This window comes from Pipistrellus hanaki, assembly GCF_964339955.1.
Source record: "Pipistrellus hanaki genome assembly, chromosome: 7".
Lineage (NCBI taxonomy): Eukaryota > Metazoa > Chordata > Mammalia > Chiroptera > Vespertilionidae > Pipistrellus > Pipistrellus hanaki.
In genome coordinates this window covers 4,971,604-4,994,512 of record NC_140509.1, presented here as the reverse complement: position 1 = coordinate 4,994,512, position 22,909 = coordinate 4,971,604, and the positions used below count along the sequence as shown (strand labels likewise).

At 50.7% G+C, this 22,909-nt stretch overlaps 1 protein-coding gene across 6 annotated transcripts in view; it reads left to right on the top strand.

Moving 5' to 3' along the window:
• LOC311626179 (DLA class II histocompatibility antigen, DR-1 beta chain-like) overlaps positions 1-22,909 on the top strand; it is a 137,259-nt gene that overhangs the window by 1,329 nt on the left and 113,021 nt on the right. For 4 of the 6 annotated variants that reach the window (XM_084891220.1, XM_084891219.1, XM_084891223.1 and 1 more), the window contains exon 2: positions 3,836-4,105. In XM_084891220.1, coding sequence (XP_084747346.1) covers positions 3,836-4,105 — 270 coding nt within the window. Of the gene's footprint in view, positions 1-3,835; positions 4,106-11,149; positions 11,432-12,077; positions 12,189-12,605; positions 12,630-12,901; positions 13,216-22,909 lie in introns of those variants that run through there. The other 2 variants (XM_084891224.1, XM_084891221.1) reach the window with 2 other exon arrangements.

Sequence of the window (22,909 nt, the reverse complement as noted above, 5' to 3'; positions counted from 1 at the left end):
ACAATCCCTAGGATTTCATCTTCATTAATTAGAATAAACTAGGTGAAGCTGTGGACTGTGAAGAAGCAGTTTGAAGGGGGTGGTGAGGAAGAAAGGTTCTGTGTAAGCTGTGAATGATTTCTTGACATTTGTGTGGAGCTGCCAAGAGGTCAGTTGAACACAGGAGCTGGAGGTCATAGCCGGCCAGGGCAGGGGGTGTTTGTGTTGTCATTGACACGTGTGTTAAACTCCATTGAAGTAGAAGAGGAAGAAGATGTGTGTGTGTGTGTGTGTGTGTGTGTGTGTGTGTGTGTGAGAGAGAGAGAGAGAGAGAGAGAGAGAGAGAGAGAGAGAGAGGGAGAGAGAGAGAGAAAGAGAGAGAAAGAGAGAGACATGAAGCTGCCAAGGGTCGAGCCCAGAGGACCAAGGGCCAATGAGTGGGACTGAGAAGGGGTGCAGTGTGTGAGGAAATCCAAGAGAAGGTGATGCAGTGAGGGGAGTAGATTTTTCCAGAAGGAGGGAGTGGCCAGGTGCAAAGGAGGCAGGAAGTGAGGACATGCAGAGCAGTGAGCACTGGGATTGGTGGGCGTGAAGTTTCCAGGCAGTGGAGTGCATGAGACGGAACCTGATTGGACCGTTTGAAGAGAGGACGGGAGCTGAAGACCTGAGTGATGATTACAGTGACTCTGAGCTGAGACCTCAGGGGGACTGTGCGCTGGGTTCAGGGGGTCAGTTGACCTAAAGCATAAGAACAAAGGAGAATGGAGGGAAGCTGGGGGACGCGAGAACCAGAGCTGCTCAGTCATCAGCAAGGAGCCCCTGGGGTGACCTTGAAGGCAGAGGTGACTGGTTATGAAAGCCACCAGATCCACAGCCACTGTTCATCAGTGACCCAGAGCAGACTCTGATTCAGAGAGTTTAAGCCACTGACCCAGAGTCACCAGGTTAGTTGTAGAACCAGGTCACATAGTCTAGGCCTCGGTATCTATAAAGTCCTCTCTTCTATGTCAGCATAGTCCTTCCATATTAGGGACATGTATATCCGTTATATACAGAGACCAATGTTTCTGTCCTTGTGTTCAAAATGATATTTCATGATAAAATTAATAAAAGTCAACTGCCAAATGGTGATGAAGATATTATTTTATCTAGGAAGTTAAGGGGTAGAAAATTGAATTCCTAGTGATTATATAATTAAAAATAGTAAGCTATTTATTGAGTACTTATATGTTCAGCACTAGGAAGAGTCACTATCTAATTCCATATTTACAATATCCTGTGAGGACTGCAGTACCATTAAATCTATTTTGGAGATAAAGAACAAGGCCCATGGTGTTGCCATCTGACCCAGTGGAAGAGCTAATGCTCTAATGTAGATCCTCATTCCAGAACTGGGCTTCTACCCCCACTGTGAGCAGTGGCTTGGCTGGGTCTGACTGGCTGCTGAGATTGCTGATGCTCCCATGTGCCGGAGTGTGTCTCAGGGCTGGGGCAGCAGGGGCAAGGGCTGCTGGGTCCAATAGCAGGAGGAACTTACATCCATTTTGCATTTACAAATTGAAAACTTCCATATGGGCTCACACTGTGTTGTGAGCATGTGAGGAACACAGAGAAGTTTAGGTGCACTCCCAGCCTCAGATTCCATCAGTGGGTGGGCTTGTGTTGCCAAAGGAAATACAGGAATGCCTGATTTAAGCTAAATTTCAGGGAAACAGCAATTATTTATCTGAAATCCAAATGTAAGTGGGAATGGTGTATTTGTATTTGCTTTCTCTGGCGGCAGTTCATTTGGGCCCCTGAGCATGGCGTGATAGTGCCAACCACACCGGCTACAGAGAACAACTCACACATGTTTCTTTTCAACCTTCTCATGTGTCAGGAAGGCGCTAGAGAATTTGTGAAAAGTTACACAGACCCGGTCTGACGAGAGTGCCCTCCCCTTTGCCATCATTTCTACGTGAAGGTCTCCATCTAAAGCTGGGACCTGCTCCTTTCTGTAACCTGTCTCTGAGGGTGTCATCTTAGCTGCGCCCTCCTGAGGGACCTGCCTGTAGACATGAGAGTCCACATTGGCCAAGGCTGGCAACCTGATGCCTCCTGGTGTTACTGGGAGCAGGAGGCAGTTAGAACTTGAATTAGTTGGGACTTTGAATGGGAATCAAATGGCCGTGGCTGTAGATGCTGCTGCAGACAAGCCGTGGGCCAGTGGCCGGGAGAGTAAGAAAGAAGATGATGTGGAGGATAAATGATGATTTGCTGATTGGATAGCAAGGCAAAGAAACAGGTATCTTGGTTCTGAACACATTTATTTTGCTAAAAAAATTACTCTGCACTGGAACCAGATTTTTAAAATATATACATTTCATATAGATTTTCAATAGATGTATTGGTGGAACTTCCTATGTAATTCCCAAGTGCTGCCTAACCAACAGTGTGGGTTTTTTGTTTTTTTTTTCACTCCAGATTTCTCAGTCTGTAAATCAACCTTTTTCTCCCATCCCACCCTGGGTACATCTGCCCCATTTAAAGCCATGTTTGGTGTCACACGGGGTTTCTCTGACAGCTGGTGGGATGCCGTGTGCAGCCCACTGTGTACAGAGCACCTGCCCCACCCACACAGAAGAGTGCTGAGTGGGGAACAAGGCTGAACAGGGACTATTTGTATATTCTAGACTCACCTTCATACACACGCACCTTCCAGTGCAGCTCTTCACAGCCTATTAAGAAAAAACTAGACAGTTACACAAATTCACTGCTTCCTTGTGGAATCCATTCAGTCACTTGAAGTTTAAAACCTTTCTTATGTGCCTTATGCGATGTTTGTCCAAACGCCATGAGTTCTGTCACTGCGTGTCTGCTGACCGTCCACGTCTCTCCTTATGAGTCCCCATCGCGGTGAGCCCTGTTCTCAGGAAGGGCCTCCCGTTCCTGCAGGGACTCCCCCACCAGCGAGGGGTCAGAGCTCCCATCCATCCCCGGCTCTCTCCACGGCTGTGCTCTGGGTCTCTGCGCCTCCTGCTGGACATGCAGGAAAGAGAGGGCGCCTATTGGGATTGGGGTGTAACCCCTGAGCTCCTCAGTACTCTCCGCTACAGGGAGCAGAAGGCCCCTCACTCACCCCCAGGCTCCCAGCACCCCGACTCCTCCAGGCTCTGGTCCCTCCGCCCACTGTCTGGGCTCAGAGCCGGGTCTCTGGTTCCCAGGAGGCCATGGGTTCCCTCAGGCTTCGCAGGTGGCAGTGCCTTCCCCTGAAATATGCCCCCCCCCCATCACACACACACACACCACACACACACACACACACACACACACACACACACACACACACACACCCTTCAGGCCACATCCTGTCCCTCAGGCCACTGGCCCCGCCCTGATGGACTGGGATCCTGCTGTCCCTGCTCCAGACCCCCTTCCCTGACATCTCCCTCCTGTGTGACCCGCCTGGGGTTGGCTGTGCCCGCACTTTGGTGAATTCTAAGCTCAGGGCGGAGGGCGATGCCCGGCTTCCTGCCTGGACCCGGGGCAGCTGGGCCTGGCACGGGGTCCCCTGCCCAGGGGGTGACAGGAGGAGGCGGGTGTGGGGATCCGGCGGGTGGAGGGGGGGGTCTAGGGGGAGGCGGTGATGGCACAGTCCTCGCCCAGCCCGGAGCCCGGAGCCCCGCAGGAAGCCCAGTGGGTCCCAGTGGCTGAGGTCCCAGGGGGCTCCCTGCCTGTGGCCTCCCTCCAGCCCCAGAGGAGGGGGCGGGGGCTGGCAGTGGGTGCCGGGTCCTGTGTGCCCTCCGCCTGGGCGCCCCGCACTGGGCGGCGGCGCCATCTTCTCTCACCGGCGTGATGGTCCTTCCTGTCCCCGCAGCACATTTCCTGGAGCAGTTTAAGGCCGAGTGTTATTTCTCCAACGGGACGGAGCGGGTGCGGTTCCTGGAGAGATATTTCTACAACCAGGAGGAGTACGTGCGCTTCGACAGCGACGTGGGGGAGTACCGCGCGGTGACGGAGCTGGGGCGGCCTGATGCGGAGTACTGGAACAGCCGGAAGGACATCCTGGAGGATCAACGGGCCGCGGTGGACAGGTTCTGCAGATACAACTATGATTGGGCTGATGGATTCCTCCTGCATAGGCAAAGTGAGCGGGGGCGGAGGGGGAGGGTTGGGTGGTGGGGAAGGGGGGAGGGGTGCGCACCCAGGGCTGTGAGGAGCACCTGAGGGGCCTGGGGGCGGCTATGGGGACCCTGAGGTCCTGTCCTGTGTAGGGGCGTTTCTGGGGTGCCCATCCATATCCAGTCAGGGGATGGTTTGGGGAGCAGAGGGGAGGGTGGTCTGTCTTCGCCAACTGCTCCTCCCACCCCAGCCCTGCAATAGGGGTGCTGGGTGCACAAACCTCTCCCTGGGGGAGGGTCAGGCTGGGTGTGAGCCGGGGGGCTCCGGGCCCCCTGGCCTTTCTGAGCTCCTTTAGTCTGAGTGTCTGTTCCCCTTCGTGCACCTGTGTGGACACAGGGTGATGGGACCAGGCGCCACACTATAGTTCTGTGACTTCACACACTGAGGTGACATCCACACGCGCTGACAGTACTGAAGTAATTACATGTTAACGTTTTAGAGTTGAGACAATTTACTTTGAATTCTATTTGTTAGGTCTTTCTCAATATTGCCAAATACACAGTTGAAATTTTGATTATTACATTTAATTCATCCTTCTTTGATTTCTCAGGTTCTGGAACATTTTTCCCGTGCGTGTTGGCTAATGGCTGTTCCTGCTCTAGGAATGGCCTATTGTCCGTCAGCCCTGGGTCCGGGCCTTTTCTCAGAGATTTTCCGGTTCTCTAGGCAGCCAGAGGGACACTTTGCTGACATGGATTCAGCATTTCTCCAGCTCCTGGTTTCTGGTTTTGTTTGTTTGTTTTCCATGTTAGGAATATAAACATCTTTAATGTAGTGAAATGTATTGCAAAGTTGTTAGCAATGACTTTTAAAAATATACATATTTTTATTGATTTTAGAGAGGAAGGAAGAGGGAGAGAGAGATAGTAACATCAATGATGAGAGAGAATTACTGACTGACTGCCTCCTGCAGACACCCCACACTGGGGATCCAGCCTGCAATCGAGCATGTACCCTGAATGGAATTCCAACCATGATCTCCTGGTTCATAGGGTGACACCCCACCATTGAGCCACACAGGCCCAGGCTGCTAGCAATGATTTTCCATCAATCTTAAACCTATTCTTTTAGGGTAAAATAAAAATGTTTTTCCCATATATCTCCTCCCTCTCTTCCAACTCCTCCACCTTCTCTTCTCTCCCCTCATTGTATTTATTGAGCCTGGTCTCAGGCAGGAGGCACACATGTCAATGAGTCCCAGCCTGCCCTGAATGCCAATGTCAGACTGAAAAGAGACAATTATAAAAGGACAGGAATCCCAATAACAGACCAGCTTCTGTGAGAAGGAGCGGGTGGCTCAGTGAGCAACACTATAAGTGGTATAATGGGGGCTGCCCTGTTCCTCCCTCTCCCTCAGGACTCAGCCCAGACCTGGGGGATCCCTCTCTTCCTGCTTCAGGGGGACCATCTCTGTGTTCCAGGGGTGACCGCATTCCCAGGACAACACACCCTGATTCCCACCCTCCCCAAGCCGGGGCCCAGCTTCTCCCTCTGCTCTCCTCACATTCTCTCTCCACATGTAATAAACAGGGACACAGAGTGAGGGCTGCGTTCCGGCCGCCGTTGTACATATCTTAGCCCATTGGTCCTCATGTGTCCCTAAGCGGTGAGTTAGTATGATCACCCCCTTGTGGGTGAGGAGCTGAGCAGAGAGATCTCCCACGATCACCAGGAAGAGGCAGAGCCCGGATGTGCCCCAGGCAGCGCTGCTCCAGAACCTCACTTTGACGCACACATCTGTGAACACTTCCATTCAGCAATGGAGAGCTGTTTCAAGTGAAAACTCCCCGTGATTTCCTCAGCGCCTCTTATAGGACTCTCTTTCACGGCCCACGTAGAAAGAGTTCCAATTCAGGGTTCAGCTTCTGGAGAAGGGCCGCACACAAATGAAAGGAGACTTGAAATTCAACTTGGCGATATGGGGGGGCCAGGCGGTAGTCCAACTCTAGTGGGAGAACTACTCCTGCTCTGGCCCTGCCATCCCTTTTATTGAGGCTTTGGGGAAAACATCTTAGGCAACAGGAACAGAAATTTACATGTAGCCCTCAGGCAGGAAATAACAGAAACTTACACGGGACAAACAAGGTAGATTCTGCTTCAGCTAACAATATCTCAACTAAAGGTTTGAGAAATTAAGGTTGTTGACCAGCCTTCCTGGCTTCCTGTCAACATCTCTTTTTAATGAAACTAATTTGTTTTCCAGCATCTCCCCCGTTTTCTTTCCTTAAAAATTTTTGCATTTGTAGACTAGAAATAAACAAAAAATGAAACAAGCAACAACGGCTATGCTGAGAGTCAAATGAAATCAGTCTGCAGTATGTTTCTTTCTGGGCCAACAGTTTTTGAATCCCAGATTCAATGTCCAACAGTTTTTGAGTCCAAATTTTAATGTCCACCAGTTCTGAGTCCATGTCAGCAATGGTATCCGGATGGTGGACAAATGGTGGCAATGCAGGTCTGACCTCTGGTTTGGTCCTGGACAACCTGCAGCGACGCACATCTGCTGACTGCCAGTATGGCAAGGCTTCGTCAGCATCTTCCATCTCTGCTCTGTTTGTCCTCCTGTCTTTATGGCTGGAGTATTCCTGTCAATTCTCTGTTGCAGGAATCCACATGGTCTTGGAGTTGTTCCCTGAAAATATACAAACATATTCTCAACCGAAAGTTAGTAATGGGATCTTTTCTATAAATTTTACTTGAGATCCTGTTAATTTTTTTGCCCGAACAATTTTCCTTTGGCTTATTCTGACATCATGTGTATTTTTCATCCTGCTGTTAGCATTTACAAATGAAAATTAGTTTTTAAAGAAAAAAAAATTTTTCTGAATATGTTTCCTCACATAATATTTTTCCACTATCCCCCCTTTTTTTATTTAATTATTAGGAGGCTTTTGGAAAAATTTTATTATGCAGTAAATTTTTGTTTTTGCACAAAAATATAAGTGATTTTACCCTGAAATGAAATACCAATAAAATTTAAGTTAATACTTTAGAAACAACTTTTTGTATAATGAAATTTTCTTGAATATTTATTTATTTCAATTAGCAAATTTAAGTTAATTTGAAAACTGTAATACTTAATATTCTAACACTAATTTTTAGACTACCCGGTAAATCTTAATGCAAACGATTATTTGCATCCTTGAGAAGGCTCTAAGCATTCTTGGTATTAGACTAGATTTAGATATAGGGCAACTGTTGTCGGGCAAGTCTCTGTTGCCTGGGTCCCAATCTGAGCTGGACAAGTTTCCGTTTGTTGCCTGGGTCCCGATCTGAGCTGGGCATGGGAAGCATGAAGCAGCCATGGGGCAGGAGACCTCCCTCAGAAGGGTGAAGGTTTAAGCCCCTGAAATGTTGGGGGGGGGTGTGAGGATCTGTGCCCTACCTCTGTTGACCCCCAAGTTCTCTCCCAATGGCCCCTCTGAGACTGTGCCTGTCTTAGGTTGTCCCTCCCTTGAGGAATCTTACCCGTCATTGGCTAACCAGCCATCCTCCAGGGCCAAGCAGGGTGATGTGAGGTTTAGTTCTGTCTCCTTGGTAGCTTATGCCCCTATAGCCTCCATGCCCAGCACCTGCCTTGGGATCCCCTCACCTGCTGGCGGGGCCCTGGCATTGATCACATATCTTGGGGAACCCAGGTTGCTTCTCCAGGGAGGATCCAGCTTGTGCCATTGGGAAAGGGACAGATCCATGGTACCAGCCACCACGAGGCTTCAACCTCAGCATACTTTGAAAACTCAGGCAACAGCTGTGAGTAATCGGATTGTGAGAAGTTGGTCCCTCTTTGGCAAAAAGAGCAAGAAGGGCCAATATAGAATGCCCAAGTGCCTTCTCAGGGGCCTTCCACACAGTGGAAGGGATTAAATCCTTTCATATGCTTTTTAAAATTGCTGCCAAACATTCAAAGAATTAGTTTTTATGTTTGTTTGGAATAAATGTACAATATGCTGTTATAAAATATCAAAAATAATAATGACATTGTAGAATAATATCATGTAAGGATATTCTTTGCTTTAATCCATGATAATTCAATTTCAAACTGGAAGAAAAATTTAGTTACTTCGTTTTGCCCTTCTTAAGAGGCCAAAACCTCCATAAAATTTAAAATACATGTATATAAGTAACATATATTAATTTTTATTTAATAAAGCAATCACTAGCTGTTTCTGGTCTTTATTAGAATTATTTATAAAATTATTGGCTTTTCATTTAGCTGAAAACCTTGATTATAATTTAATAATCTAATTTATTTAACTAATTTAAGTAGGTATCTTCATTTTAAAAATAAAGCAAATTTACTTCTGAATTCACAAGCCACAATGTTGCCCTGCCTCTAGCTTAATTAAAAATGCAGGTGGCCACATAAAGTTAGGATTCAATTATTTATAAAATATTGGCTTCTCATGTAACTTAATTTATATGACATTGATTATATTGTAAAAGCTAATTTATAAAGTAACTTAAGTAGGTATGTTAAATTAAAAAAAAAAAAGGCAAAGAAACTTATTCAGTAAAACTTAGGTTTGATACTTTATTGGTCTGATCCAAAAGCATAAAGTGTCCCACCTACAGCCAATTCCAAAATGCAGGATGTGTGAAGCCTTTTTGTCTTTCTTGAAATTCTACTGCTGTTGAAAATGTTGGCTATATTTAAGAAATATATTATTTTTGCCTTTCTTACAGGTGAAAACTTTCATAACATTTAATATATATTTATTAATTTTTATTTGATAAGGCTTTCCATGTAATTTCAAATATATTAGATCTGTTTTAACAAGTTTTCCTATAAGAAGAGAGAATAAATTTCTTGTATTACTCCGGGCCCTTGGAGCTTTCCAAGAATTATCTCTCTTAAGGCATTGAAATTTTAACATGGAAAAAAACCATCAAACAAATATCTATATATGATTTAAATATTATAATAACTGTTATTATTATCTATTATTATCTTAAGATATCAATTAGATTTAGACTAGTTTTTGCATAGAAAATATTTGGTTGAGATCACAGAATTAATCCTCTTTTTTAATTAAACCAATAATAAGCAACTTATTTTGAATTCCTAATCTTTAAAGAAAATACATTTTAACGATATAATTTCTCCCCATTTAATTTGCACTTTGAACTTTTAAAGCTGGCAAGTCAAATATATTTTGCATGTCCTAGATTAATAATACTTTACATTTCTAAAAAAAATACAAGACATAGTCAATTAAGAGCTTCCATTCTGTCCTCTAGATTTTTTATGAGGCAAATTTCAACTTTACTTTTTATTTATATAATTAGGCCAACTTCCAAAAAAAAAAAGAAATGTTGCCACAGGAGTTTGGAGGAAGTTTATACCCATTCAAATGTGAATTACCACATCCTCAGCACACTGGTGAGCGGGCTTCCTGATTGGATCTCCCAAGTCCTCCTTGCTCTGGGGGAAGTTTCAGCTACAATTCTGGCCACACATTTTTTCATGCTTAAAAGATAAAGACAGGTCTTACATTTTTTCTTTCTTTTTTGCTTTCTGAAGTAATAACTAGCACCCACTTTGGCCAAGATCAGCATTTCCCTGCGAATTCTTTTATAATTTTTAAAGAAAACTTTAAGGAATCTCATTGCAGGAGAGCAGATAGCCTTGCCCTCTCCTGCCACCTTTGAATTTCTCTAAACCAGAGGGAGTTTCAGCTGTGGAGTCTCATTTCTTATCACAGATTTTAAATTCCAAATGCAAACTAAGATTTTAACAAGAAACCACATTCTTTAAGCATACAAACCAAAATTCTATAATAAAGTTTACTTTATATTTATAACCTAATTCTTCCCCATTAGCCTGACTGAAAAAAGACGTTCCCACCCTCTTACAGTTCGCGACTCTGCAGCTGGCCGTGGGCTTTGAGTGCGGTGAATTTCCCGCACCTTTTTTCCAGAGAATCTTCCACACCTTTTCTGGTGAATTTTCCACACCTTTTTCCGGTGTAATTTTCTTCCTTGCTTCGCTTTTAGGTGAAAAATACCTTCTCCTCCAGAAGTCCCGTGTTGAAGTCGCCAGATGTAGGACTCTCTTTCACGGCCCCCGTAGAGAGTTCCCATTCAGGGTTCAGCTTCTGGAGAAGGGCCGCACACAAACAAAGAGACTTGAAGAAATTCAACTTGGTGATATGGGGGCCAGGCGGTAGTCCAACTCTAGAGGGAGAACTACTCCTGCTCTGGCCCTGCCATCCCTTTTATTGAGGCTTTGGGGAAAACGTCTTAGGCAACATAAACAGAAATTTACATGTAGCCCTCAGGCAGGAAATAACAGAAACTTTCATGGGACAAACAAGGTAGATTCTGCTTCAGCTAACAATGTATCAACTAAAGGTTAGAGCAATTAAGGTTGTTGACTAGCCTTCCGGGATTCCTGTCAACATCTCTATTTTATTTTATTTTTTATTTTTATTCATCAATAAAGATTTATTTTATTTTTTTTCTATTTTTTTATTCATTAAATTATTATCTGTGTACATATTTTAACATTGCCCCCCCCCTCCCATACATACCCTCCCTCCCCAGAGTTTTGTGTCCATTGGTTGTACTTATATGCATGTATACAAGTCCTTTGGTTGATCTCTTATCTCCCCCAGATCTCCCTACTCTCCCCGCTGTAATTTTGCAGTCTGCTTGTTGCTTTACTGTCTTTATATCTATCTTTTGGTTTGTCAGTTTATAATGTTTTTTAATATCCATAAATGAGTGAGGCCATGTGGTATTTCTCTTCCATTGACTGGCTTATTTCACTCAGCATGTCAACATCTCTATTTTAGTGAAACTGATTTATTTTCCAGCAGTCTCTCCCATCCAGGGCCTGGGCTGGAGGAGGAGACTCAAGGCCCATGGCACTGCCTCCTGCGGGGCCACAGGGCGGTTTGGGGGGGGGGGGGGGCTGCCTGGGCCTGGGGCTGGGACCAGAGACTAGGCCTAAGGGGAGCACCAGGGGCTGCCTGTCTGCTCACGTCTCTCTCCGCCTCCTTTGTCCCAGCTGCGCCCACAGTGACCGTGTTCCCTGCAAAGACCCAGCGCCTGCAGCACCACCACCTCCTGGTCTGCTCCGTGAACGGCTTCTACCCGGGCCACATTGAGGTCCGCTGGCTGCGGGACGGCCAGGAAGAGCAGGCCGGGGTGGTGTCCACGGGCCTGATCCGGAACGGGGACTGGACCTTCCAGATGCTGGTGATGCTGGAAACAGTGCCCCGCAGCGGGGAGGTCTACACCTGCCAAGTGCAGCACCCCAGCAGCACCAGCCCCATCAGCATGGAATGGAGTGAGACGCCTTCTGATTGCCCCCACCCACCCCCCTCCCACAGGGGCCTTTGCTTGTCCCTGAGGGCCAGGGTCCGTCTCCCCACAGCCCGTTTTCCTTTGCTGGGGTCTCACCCTCAGCACAGGCCACAGGGCAGCCCCGCGATCGCTCTGTGGACACCCATAGCCCTGAGAGGCCATTCCTGCCCTGCTTTCCATTCCCACCCTCTCCCGTCATGGGGCCCCTTGGCCCTGGCACCGTCCCCTGTGGGCTGGGCTGGTGCTTCTGCCTACGCTGAGCTGCCCATTGTGATAGGGAGGAGGCACATCCTCCACAGCGTGGGGACCCTCCTGCCCGGGAGAGCCCCATCTGCTCTGCGTCTGCGGCTCTGTCACCCGGGCCAAGTACCGAGGGTCACCGCACCCGGGCCCCACAGCCCTCAGAGGCCGAAGCAGAGGCCTTGTGTCGAGAGTGAGGGCACCTGAGGCCAGTGCCTGGGCCTTTACCTGCTCAGTGTGACCTCAGTCTCTTTCCTGGGAATGCCTATTCTTCTGCTTCCTCTAGGGCAGCCTCCTACACCCACCCCCCCACCCCCAGCCCTCCCCCAGGGTCTCCAGTAGAGAAGGTGCTTTGGGCTAAAGCCACTGAAACCAGCCTCTCCTCCCAGGGGCCCAGTCCGGATCCGCACGGAGCAAGGTGCTGAGTGGGGCCGGGGGCTTCGTGCTGGGGCTGCTCTTCCTCGGGGCGGGGCTGCTCATCTCCTTCAGGGCCCGGAAAGGTAAGGAGCCGCTGGCAGCGAGGCCCCAGAGGGTGGGGGACGGGGCTTTGCTGGGTGAGCTCTGGGGTGGCACCGCCCCAGAGGCCTCTCTCTCCCTGTGGGTCTCCCGTGTCCTGGAAACGCAGACTCACTAGCCCCCGGTTCTCAGGGTGGAGACATGAGGAGCCAGGGCTGTGGGCTAGAGACGGGTTCACACGCACAGGCTTTGGGTGCAGATCCTGGGGCACATGGAGGAGCAGGCCCTGCGGTCACTGAGGACTCTGGATGTGAGGGCTTCGGGGCCCCTGCTCTGGGCTCTGCTCTGGTGTCAGCGGGTGGGGGTGCTGCTAGAGAAGCTCAGGTGGTCTGGGCGGGGACCCTGTGTTTGGGTCACACTTACCTTCCTATGTTTAAGCAGCATCTTCCTTCTCTTCCCAGGACACTCTGGACTTCAGCCCACAGGTAAGGCTCTTTAATCCTCTCTCAGGGACCCATTGGCTTTCCCTAGAACAGAAGGTGCAGGGGAGGAGCCAGGGGACAGAGAGGGGAGCCTGGGGTGGCTCTGGCCCCGCCCACATGGCAGAGCCTTCTCCTGCTGGTGAGAGGCAGCTCTAGAGCAGCTCTGCCTCCTGTGGCCTCAGAGCTGCTTCTCACTTGGGAGCCACAGCAGGAGGCCTGGGAGGGCAGCGCCCCTGCTGGCTGGGCCTGGGAACTGCACTGTCCTCTTTCTGCAGGGCTCCTGAGCTGAGGCGGCCATGGTGACAGGGGCAGGAAAGACCCTTCTCTCAGCCCCTTCTCAGCCTGAAGAGGTTTCCTGCTGGGCTCTCACTCCACAAGGAGAGCCGCCTGGGCTCAGGCTGGTCCTGGCTCCTGACCCAGCAGCTGCTCCTCCCTGCTGGTTCCTCCCCGCCCTGGGCCTGGAGGCCCAGTGTTGGCTGCAGAGCCTCAGCTCCATTCTCCCCATCCCTTTGTGTTCAACCCTCGCTGTCTGCTGTGCACCTTACCTCACCTTTGCCCACATTTCTTAATAAAATGTTCCTCAATTAAATACCGAGTGAAATCATCTGCTCACAGGACTTCAAGAAAGAAAGTAGGAGGAAAGAGTTGCTCTGGACCTAGGAGATGGGGCGCCATCAGAGCTGTGGAGGCAATGGGCCCTAGGCCGCCTACGAACCCCTCACATGCAGAGGAGGCACCTGAGCACAGAGGCCAAAAGCCTCCCCAGTCACACAGGTCAAGATGGAGACCCAGATTCTGGCCCCGGGCCCACAGCTCCCTCAGTGGGACTCCCCCAGGTCATCAGGAGCCAGGAAGGGGCTGGTGCAGGGCGGGTGGTCCCCGGCGCCCGCCCCTCCCAGGCTCTTGAGCTCAGTCTGGGAGACAGAGTCAGGAGTCCAGTCCCCTGAGGACCTTGAAGCAGTTTTCAAGATTGGGATCCTCCCCGTCTCCTGTTGGGACAACCCCATCCCCAGGAATCTCCCAGTATGAGGGGACAAAAGAAACAGAGAGGCAAGAATGCAGGAAAGTCACTGGGGAGAACACGCCATGACAGGAGAGAGTGGCCTGGGCCCTGACTGGTTTGGCTCAGTGGATAGAGCCTTGCTCTGCAGAGTAGACGGTCTCAGGTCCAATTCCAGTGAAGGGTACATGCCTGGGTTGCAGGCTTGATCCCCTGTGTGGGGCGTGCAGGAAGTAGCTGGTCAACTATTCTCTGCCATCAATTAACTTTCTATTTCTCTCTCCCTCTCCCTTCTCTCTGAAATCAATACAAATATTAAAAAACAAACAAAACAAAAAAAAACAATAAACAGAAAGAAAGCTTGGAATTTGTGTTGGCGTCACCCAGGAAGGCTTGCTGGAAGAGGCTGAGAAGTGAGGGAAGGAGCTGCTTTAACAGCTCAGGAGAGGGCCAGAGGCGAGGGGGAGCCTGGAGCTGGACGAAGGGTGAGTTTCCCCTGTGAGTTGTCTGAACCCTCACACAGGCTCACTGGTGAACATCAGGCCTGTGTGCACTCATGCCTACATGCACACTCATCCACGCACACCCATAGCCACATGTTACATCCCGTGTAAGCACACATCAGCCTTCTCAGACCTCCGTGCACACACATGGATATGCAACTGCATTCACGTTCACATACACGCAGTCAGATACAGACCTACAGAGCGGCCGACTCTGCCTTTTATGGAGTTCAAATATGCTTTCCTCTGCCCATCAGAAGGGGACATGCACTGCCCCAGTAAACGTGAGTCCCCCAGCTGTATCCCCTATCACATGTCCCGGCCCCACTGCCGGGGCTCCATCCACAGCCCCTGCACCAGGTCCCACGGAGCCATGGGAGTGTCTTTTACGCTGTGCACTTCCTGGTCACTGGATGCAAGCTGCCCCGGACAAGGGGGTGACCATGAGAGAGGAGGTTCCCTTCAGCCAAGAGCACTCACAGGGAGGGTGCTCACCTGGGAGGGCCAGTGGCCGACACTGCCCTCCTGGGAGGTGAAGGGCAGTGGCAGCCCTGGCACAGATGCCCAGCGCCCCTCCCCCACAGGCTCCCTCAGTCCCTGGGCTGCAGCCATGCTCCTCCCTTGGGTTCTCCTGGGCCCTGGGCCTCGAGGCCCCGCCCACATCATCCCACCTCCCTGCTGGGTGTGGACAGCTCCAGATGTCAGGCCCCTTCACCCCGTCTCCCTCTCCTCTCCCCCTCCACTCCTTGCTGAGTCCATCTCTGAGCACAGGGAGTTGAGGAATGGGCAGGGGCGGGACAGGCCCTCCCCTTGCATCCTCTGTGGCCCAGATCAGTGGGTCAGGGCTGACAGGCAGAGCCTTTGTCACCTGCAGGCTCTGTGGGTGGCAGTGGCTTTCCATCTTCTACTGACAGAACCCCCTCTCTGCTCCCCAGTCCTCTAGTGACAGCCCCTTTCTTCTCCTCTCACAGACACCCCAGCACGAGTGTGAGCAAAGGCCTATGGGTCCTGGCGAACCCTCATCCTTCCTTCCCAGGGACGGTGTGTGCCAGGGACCCTGGCTCTGAGGGGGGCTGCCCACCTGGACTCTGGCTGTATTTCATCTGATGCTCATTTGTTTCCACATTTTAATGCCGTGAAGCTGTGATAGGTGTGTCTCCTCAGGGCCATATACCCATCCAAGGTCTTTGGTTGATCAGACCCATCCACCTGCCATCCAACGCCTTCCCCCTGAGAATCCGCACTCTGTTCCCTGCTTCTATGTCTCTGGATCCACTTCGTTCATCAGTTTGTCTTGTTACTTAGATCCCACATCTGAATGAGATCATGTGATACTTGTCTCTCTCTGACTGACTTATTTCACTTAGTGTGATACTCTCCAGGTCCCTCCCTGCTGTCTCACAGGGTAAGAGATTCTTCTTTTTTACTGCTGCAGAGTGTCCCATGGTGTAAATGTACCACAGCTTTCTTATCCACTCCTCTACTGATGGGCATGCGGGCAGTTCCCACATCTCAGCTATTGTTAATTGTGCTGCTATGGACAATTCATACATTCTTTCTGGTTGGTGCTTCAGGTTTCTTAAGATAAATTCCTAGAAGTGGGATCACAGAGTCAAATGGCAGTTCCTTATTTATTTATTTATTTACGTTAGGAACGTCCATACTGTTTTCCCTAATGGCTGCTCCAGGCTGCGTTCCCACCAGCAGTACCAGATTCCCTTTTCCCCACATCCTCCACAGCACTTGTCCTTTGTGGATTTGTTGATGGGAGCCATCATGACAAGTGTGAGGTGATGCCTCATTGTCCTTTCAATTTGCACCTCTCTGATGGGCATTGAATGAACATTTTTTCATCTGCCTCTTAGCCATCTGTATGTCCACTTTGGGGAAGTGTCTATGTAGGTCCTTTGCCCGTTTTTTATCGGATTGTAGGAGCTTACATTCTAAAAGGAACACACACACCCCTTTTACATGGTGTTTCTGTTTGAGGTTTGGGGTGCTGAGGAACCGGTCTGCAGGGCGAGCTCTGGATCCACCTGAGCCCACTGTTTCAGGGAGAAGACGAAGGCTTTACAGGCGCCAAAGGCAGACATGCTGGGCAGGCAGAGCTCCCAGCGGGGTAACAGGATCCCCAAGAAGCAGGGATCTGCTGCAGGAAATAGGACCTGGGAGATGGCATGTGGGGTGCAGGGCATCCTCAGACAAGGTAGAGCCAGAAAGATCCTGGGGCCTTTGTTCCAAGCTCAGGGCCTGCAGGCAGGATGCTGTGACAGGATTCAGCCCTGAGCAGGGATCCTGTGACCTGACAAGCAGGAAGCAGAAAGGACCAAGGTGAAGGCAGGAATTCTTAAAAGCAAAAGTGACTGGAGGCACAGAACTAACCGTGACTTCTACTCAGGGTCAGGTGCACCAAGAGCATCTTGGCTTCCGAAGTTAGAAAATACCGTTTGCTATATTTTTATTTATTTTGTTTGTTAGTTTTTTTGTTTGTTAATCCTCACCAGGGATATTTTTTCATTGATTTTTATGGAGAGAGAGAGAGGGAAAGACAGAGAGAAACATCCATGTGAGAGCAACACATTGATTGGTTTCCTCCTGCATGAATGCTGACCTGGGAGGAGCCTGCAACCAAGGACCATGGCCTTGACTGGATTGGAAACCGGGACACGTTGGTCTGCAGGCCGACACTGTAACTGCTGAGCCCAATAGGCTAGGGCTTTTAAGTTTTATTTCCTTGAGTGTTTGTTTCTTTTTTAATACTACAATTTTAAGTAGATCACACTACTTTTTTCTGATCAAGCCCCCAATGCCTCATTGTCCTTTCAATTTGCACCTCTCTGATGGGCTGGCCAGGGGGCAATGCACTATGGGACTTGAATGGAACAAAAGTTATTGGTATTTTGTTGTTATGATAAACTTCGTATTTAAAAGTGGTAAAAAAAAAAAAAAAAAAAAAAAAAAAAAAAAAAACCATTACCTGCCAAGATGGAATAAGGAAGAAATTTCCAAAAATGTGCAAATTTCTTCAGTGAAATTTCAGACCAAAAGAATAATTGACATGAAAAGCTGCAGAGAAGTGGTTGAAAAGTTCATTCACAAACTTTTTGTCCACTTACTTGAACTTCATACGCGTGTTCTTCACCATTGTGCCTAGATTGTGCCTGAGAATTCCATAAGGCACTGGGCACAGCTGGCAGCGTCTCCCGGATCCCCGGGCACTTTACAACTCACGCATGTCAGGCAAGTAGCCAAAACACTCCAAAACAAAGAGCGCGAGGGACGCCAGCACATGGCTTCTCTCTGTTTTCTGCTGTTTGGTGAACGTGAAGGAAGGGGGGCAGCAGCGCCTCCCACTGCACCCTCCCTGCGCGTCTGCCTTAGGGTGCCTAGACCCGTGGTCGGCAAACTGCGGCTCGCGAGCCACATGCGGCTCTTTGGCCCCTTGGATGTGGCTCCTCCACAAAATACCACGGCCTAGACGAGTCTATTTTGAAGAAGTGACATTAGAAGAAGTTTACCTTTAAAAAATGTGTCTCTCCAAAGAAATTTCAATCCTCGTGCTGTTGATATTTGGCTCTGTTGGCTAATGAGTTTGCCGACCACTGGGCTAGGGCATTGAGGACCAGGGACTGGGCTGTGACAGCTCTGCCTCCTCCGGGGTCACCAGGTCACGGCTCAGGGACCACCTGCCGCTGCGGTCACAGGTGCGCACACCGGGGTTGCATGTCAGGAGCACACACGGTGCAGCCTGGACTGTCCTGGGACACACGCTCGCTCCCGCGCAGCCCCAGGCGGCTCCACTGTCACACCCACAGCCACACCTGTGCCTGCGACAGGGACCCTTTTGCTCCCGCCAGGACAAGCCACAGTGAGGCAGTCTGCTTTCTTAGACATGGGAGCACTTTTTTAACTGATTGACTGGAAGGGGGGTGGGAAGGGAGGGAGAGAGAGAGAGAGAGAGAGAGAGAGAGAGAGAGAGAGAGAGAGAGAGAGAGAGAAATGTAGAAGTGTTGTCCACTCATTTAAGCCCCCATTGGCTCCTCCTGTGTGTGCCCTGCCTGGAGGTGGCCCAGCATCCATGGCACATCGGGATGACATACACCAACGGGGCTGCCCGGCAGCAAGGACATGGCAGCCACTTCAGCTGTGGCCCCGGTGAAGCCACGTGTCCCCAAGCACCACTCAGCCAGGCATTTGTCATTGTGTGAAGTTCCACATCCCCATGCTGCCGCCCGGAGAGGGAAACACAACGCCCTGCCAGCCACCTGTCTCTGCGCCCTGACATTACACATGAACACACGTGCAGCTCAGGAGTTCACATGGAAGTATGTAAACCCGTCTTAAATCCGACAAGCAGCTACTCGTGGGACGGCCTGGGGGACACATGTCCTCCGTGTGGACTCGGAGTGAGGCGGCACACGCTGGAAGGCGCCCCTATCCTCCTCCTCCTGCGCTCAGCTGTGCCCGTGGGTGCGGGGCCACACCAGCTTCTGTCAGCATTGCTGGGCTGGCGCTGCTGGGTACGGGGGCCACACTCCATGGGTCAGGTGCAGCGAGGCTCCTACAACACACGCCTCTGTGAGCCCGAGCTGGTTGGGCTCAGTGGATGGAGCATCGGCCAGTGGACTGAAGGGTCCCGGGTTCCGTTTGGGTCAAGGCCACACACCTTGGTTGCAGGTTCCCCGGCCCTGGTCAGGGTGCGTGCAGGAGGCAACCAACTGATGTACTGGCTCTCTCACATCCATGTTTCTCTCTGTGTCTCCCTCTCCCTCCCACTCTCTCTAAAGACCGATGGATAAATAATCCCCGGGTGAGGATTAACAACCACAAAAACACACACCAATTTATAAGGAAAAACTCCGCAGTAATAAAAGGGAATTTTAAAAATGTTTCTGGGAGCACGCAGGCTCTCTCCGGAGCCCAGGCTCCCAGACAGACACGGAGCAGTGAGGGCCAGACCGGATTTGGCCGGAGGTGCTGGTTGTGTTTCCATTTGCTGATTTCAAAAAAATTGTTTAAATTCACTTAATATATATAAGAAATGTTATCATTGTAGAAGGAAGTTCCCTCTTTATTCCAGGCGTGGGCAAACAGAGCGCCAGCCCCATCTTCACTGCGTTACACCGTCAGGTCCCAAGTGACTTCCGTCAAGGGCTCACACAAGGTGTGGCCATTTCCAGGTGTCTCTATGACTTCTACAAAACGAGGCGTGGCTCTGAGCAATGGTGTGCCGTGTGCCGTGACTCAGATAGACCCCTGAAACGTTAACTGGGAGCGTGAGAACCCGTGAGGGACTACTGTGCTTCCCTGGAGAGGCGGGAGCCAGTTCAGGTCACCTCTGTTTCCTGTGTCACGGGGTCCCCAGGACTCTCAGAGCTAACGCTGAGAAACATGCAGAAACGCCATTGTCTTTGGGTCTATTTATCACTGATAGTTCCCCCCTGGTTCTGTCCAGGTACGTGGTTCATGGCGGTCAGCCATCAGGCCGGGCAGGCCCATTGCATTTAGGATGTGCGAGCAGGACCCCGCCCGCCCTGCAGCTGCCCACCTGCCTTTCAGAGGTTGGCCTGGCTGATGCTGGGAGGGAGCAACCTCTCAGATAGGCCACTCACACTCTCCAGCCCCTTCCCGCAGCCGGGAGTGCTTTCAAAAATAATTTAACTCTAGCTTGCCATCCTGAATATATGGGGGGGGGGGGATGTATTTAATTCAGGATACTGATCGCTCCCCGTGTTGCCCTTTCCCCCTCTGTGCTGTGTATAGGATCCATTTCCCAGCGTCCTGGCAGGACTCTCTGAGCTCCGTCCCTCAGCCTCTCTGAGACCTCCCTCCGCTAAACGCCGCTGGGCCTCTGCGGCTCCAGGCACAGCCTCCCTCTGTGTCTCCCATTTCCCCTGCCACATCCTGAAACCTGACTTTCTAACACTCCCAGCAGCCAGCCAAGGGGGCATGCGGGAGGAGAAACGACTACACTTCCTTTGAGAGACAATCAGATGCCCAGGCGCCATGGCAGCCCCTGTAAGGCAGCGGACAGCGGTGGTGTGGGGTGGCCAGCTGCGGTCCGGCCCTGCCCTGCTCTGTGCCTCCCGCTCCAGGCACCAGACATGCCTCCACTGCCACAGGCCCCGGGCACACTGAGGGGCTGGTCTCTGGTTTACATGGAGGAGGGGGTTAACCTCACCCAGCGTTAAAGTAAAGCTTGCAAAAAGGGGGGAAAGTCTATTGGTGGAAGTCAGATGATGTGAGGAGGTGGATTGAACCAGGAAGGGAAAGTGAACTTATTTCTCAAGAGAAGTGTAAAAAAGTCAATGAGTTTTAACATCATTTTGTGTATTGAAATGGTCCATCAAGCCATTTACAACTGGATAATTTTTTACAATTTTGTAACTTAACACCATCACTTTATTCTTCAAAAAGCCCCCTAAAATTGTAACAGGGGGTGAGGTTCCTAAGATACACATTTACTCATCCCGTGTGGAGAGGAGAGACCATGAGCCAAAGAGAAAGACTGAAACAATGAAGGCAATGTTTCTGCATCAGCTTCCGACTCAGCGCTGGCAGTGACCGTCTGTAAGGAACAGAGCGAGTAGCCAGAGGCCCCTCGGCAGCCCATCCAGGTAAACACGCCCGTGACCAGCCCCCGTGGGAGCCCGGCCAGAGCGTGATCCTGGAGGCCGTGAGTCACGGCTCTGAAACTACAGGCGGAGACGATGGCAGAGGGAGCGAAGGTGCAACGAACCAGCCCAGCGGAGGGAACTCTGACAGTCAAAGGAACTTCACGCTCAACTCTGCTCAGGCAGAAACTGAGCAAACTGCCAGGCACGTGCCTCGGCAGGACCCATGGCCGGTGGGACGGACCTGTCACCGGCTGCGTTTCTCGGAGCTTAGAAACGGGAAAGGCAATGAGATGTGCACGCCTGGAGCGGCTCACATTTCTGCGTCCTCACGTGATCTCCTGCGTGGCTCTCAGGGGCATTCCCTGGTTAAGGATGTAGCCATGTTCAGACAGTTTTTAAAAGGGTTTCCTATTCTTTTTTTATTTTCTTTCATTATTATGTTGGTTAATCCTCACCTGAAGATATTTTCCATTGACTTTTAGAGAGAGTGGAAGAGAGAGGGAAAGACAGAGAAATATCCATGTGAGAGAAACACATTGATTGATTGCCTAGTGCACAAGCCATGACTTGGGTCAGGAGCCACTGAGGAGCCTGCAACCAGGTGCATGCCCTTGAGCAGAATCAAACCCATCGAAGCTGGGACCTTGGATCCACAGGCCAACACTCTATCCACTGAAGCAAAGCGGAGACGGCATGGACAATTACTTGTGAACTGTCCCCTTTGCTCTTAATATAATTACTGGCCAGATCCTCCGAAAGCTTTTCTCTAAGGTTGGGTCCCAAATTCAGGACTGTGAGACTGACAGGGAACCTTAGTCCCGGGTCACCTCAGCGTGTCCAGATGGCCGTGTGACAGCCCTTGTTTTCTCTTTGTCTTGTGTGTGACCATGGGGCCCCCAGGGCTCCTGCAGTGACAAGGAGTGGCCTCCGCATGGCGCTGAGGGTGGCGGGTGCCCCCGCACCTGGAGGAGGAGAGGCCAGGTCACGGGGCGCAGTGGCCCCGGGAGAGGGAGTGTTACACGCTTTACTCTTCCTGAGGAGCAGCTTCCTCCTCTGTGAGGACGGCTACCCTCCATCACCCCCATACTTCATCATTCATTCTGAAGCAAAGGAACCACGTGCGGGCACAGGCCGGGAACCACTGGGCAGTGGCTGCTGGGACACAGGCAGATGGTGAAAATCCTCTGGCCGGGATCTGTGCTGGGGGAAGAGTGTGTTCCTCTCCATGGTGTCCCACAGGTCTGGGACAGACCTGAGGGAAGGGAACCGCGGACAGCACCCGCGGGCCGGCCTGTGAGCGTCCCCTCTGCTGCTCTCCCCGGAGACTCCCGCAGACACTCTCCTTCGGACCAGGGAGGCCAGAGAATGGGCCTCAGAAGCCCAATGAGCCCTGCCAACCGGCTTCGTGGACAGACGGGTCCATCCAAGTCCCTATGGGGGACATCACAGCCTCTCACCGGGCAGGGCTGCCAGCTGGGCCCAGCGCTAGCGTGGCCTGTCTATGGCACGGCCTTCCCTCACGGATATGTGTCTTCCGTGTTCAGAAGACCTTGGCCCTGTCTACCCATTTCCCCTTACCTATAGGGACCGACAACTGCTTCTCACTTTAAGTTCTAAACTATCTATGGGAGCTTTCTGGAAACAACGAGAATGTTCTGAGACAACTCGGACAAGAGGCAGACACTCCACGCTACCTGTGGCTTGCTGATCACTAACGCCCATTTCCCCGGGTGTATTGCAACCTTTCAGGCTCAGCACAGTGAGTCCCTGTGTGACACGTGAGGGCTCAAGACCTTGTGTGATGCTGCCCATGGCAACCTGCCTGTTGTTCCACAAAAATCTGTGCTTCTGCCCTCAGTACTGACTTACCACGGGGGTCAGGGACAGAGTTTGTTCTCAAATCCAGAAACAAGAAGAATTTCTTCCCAACCCCACCAAGAAATTTTGACTCTTCCACATGAACAGAAACATATTTTCCAAAGTGAGTGAGATAACCTTTCTGTTCTGCGTTCAGGTGGTCTAATGTGCACTTAACCTGCTGAAAAGCCTGAAATACTGAGTGAGAGCAGCAGGTTGGATTTAGGAATCGGGGGCACCGTGGTCTGTGAGAAGGGAGGGGTGTGCGGGAGCTCTGGGTGTCACCACATAAGACACATACAAGCC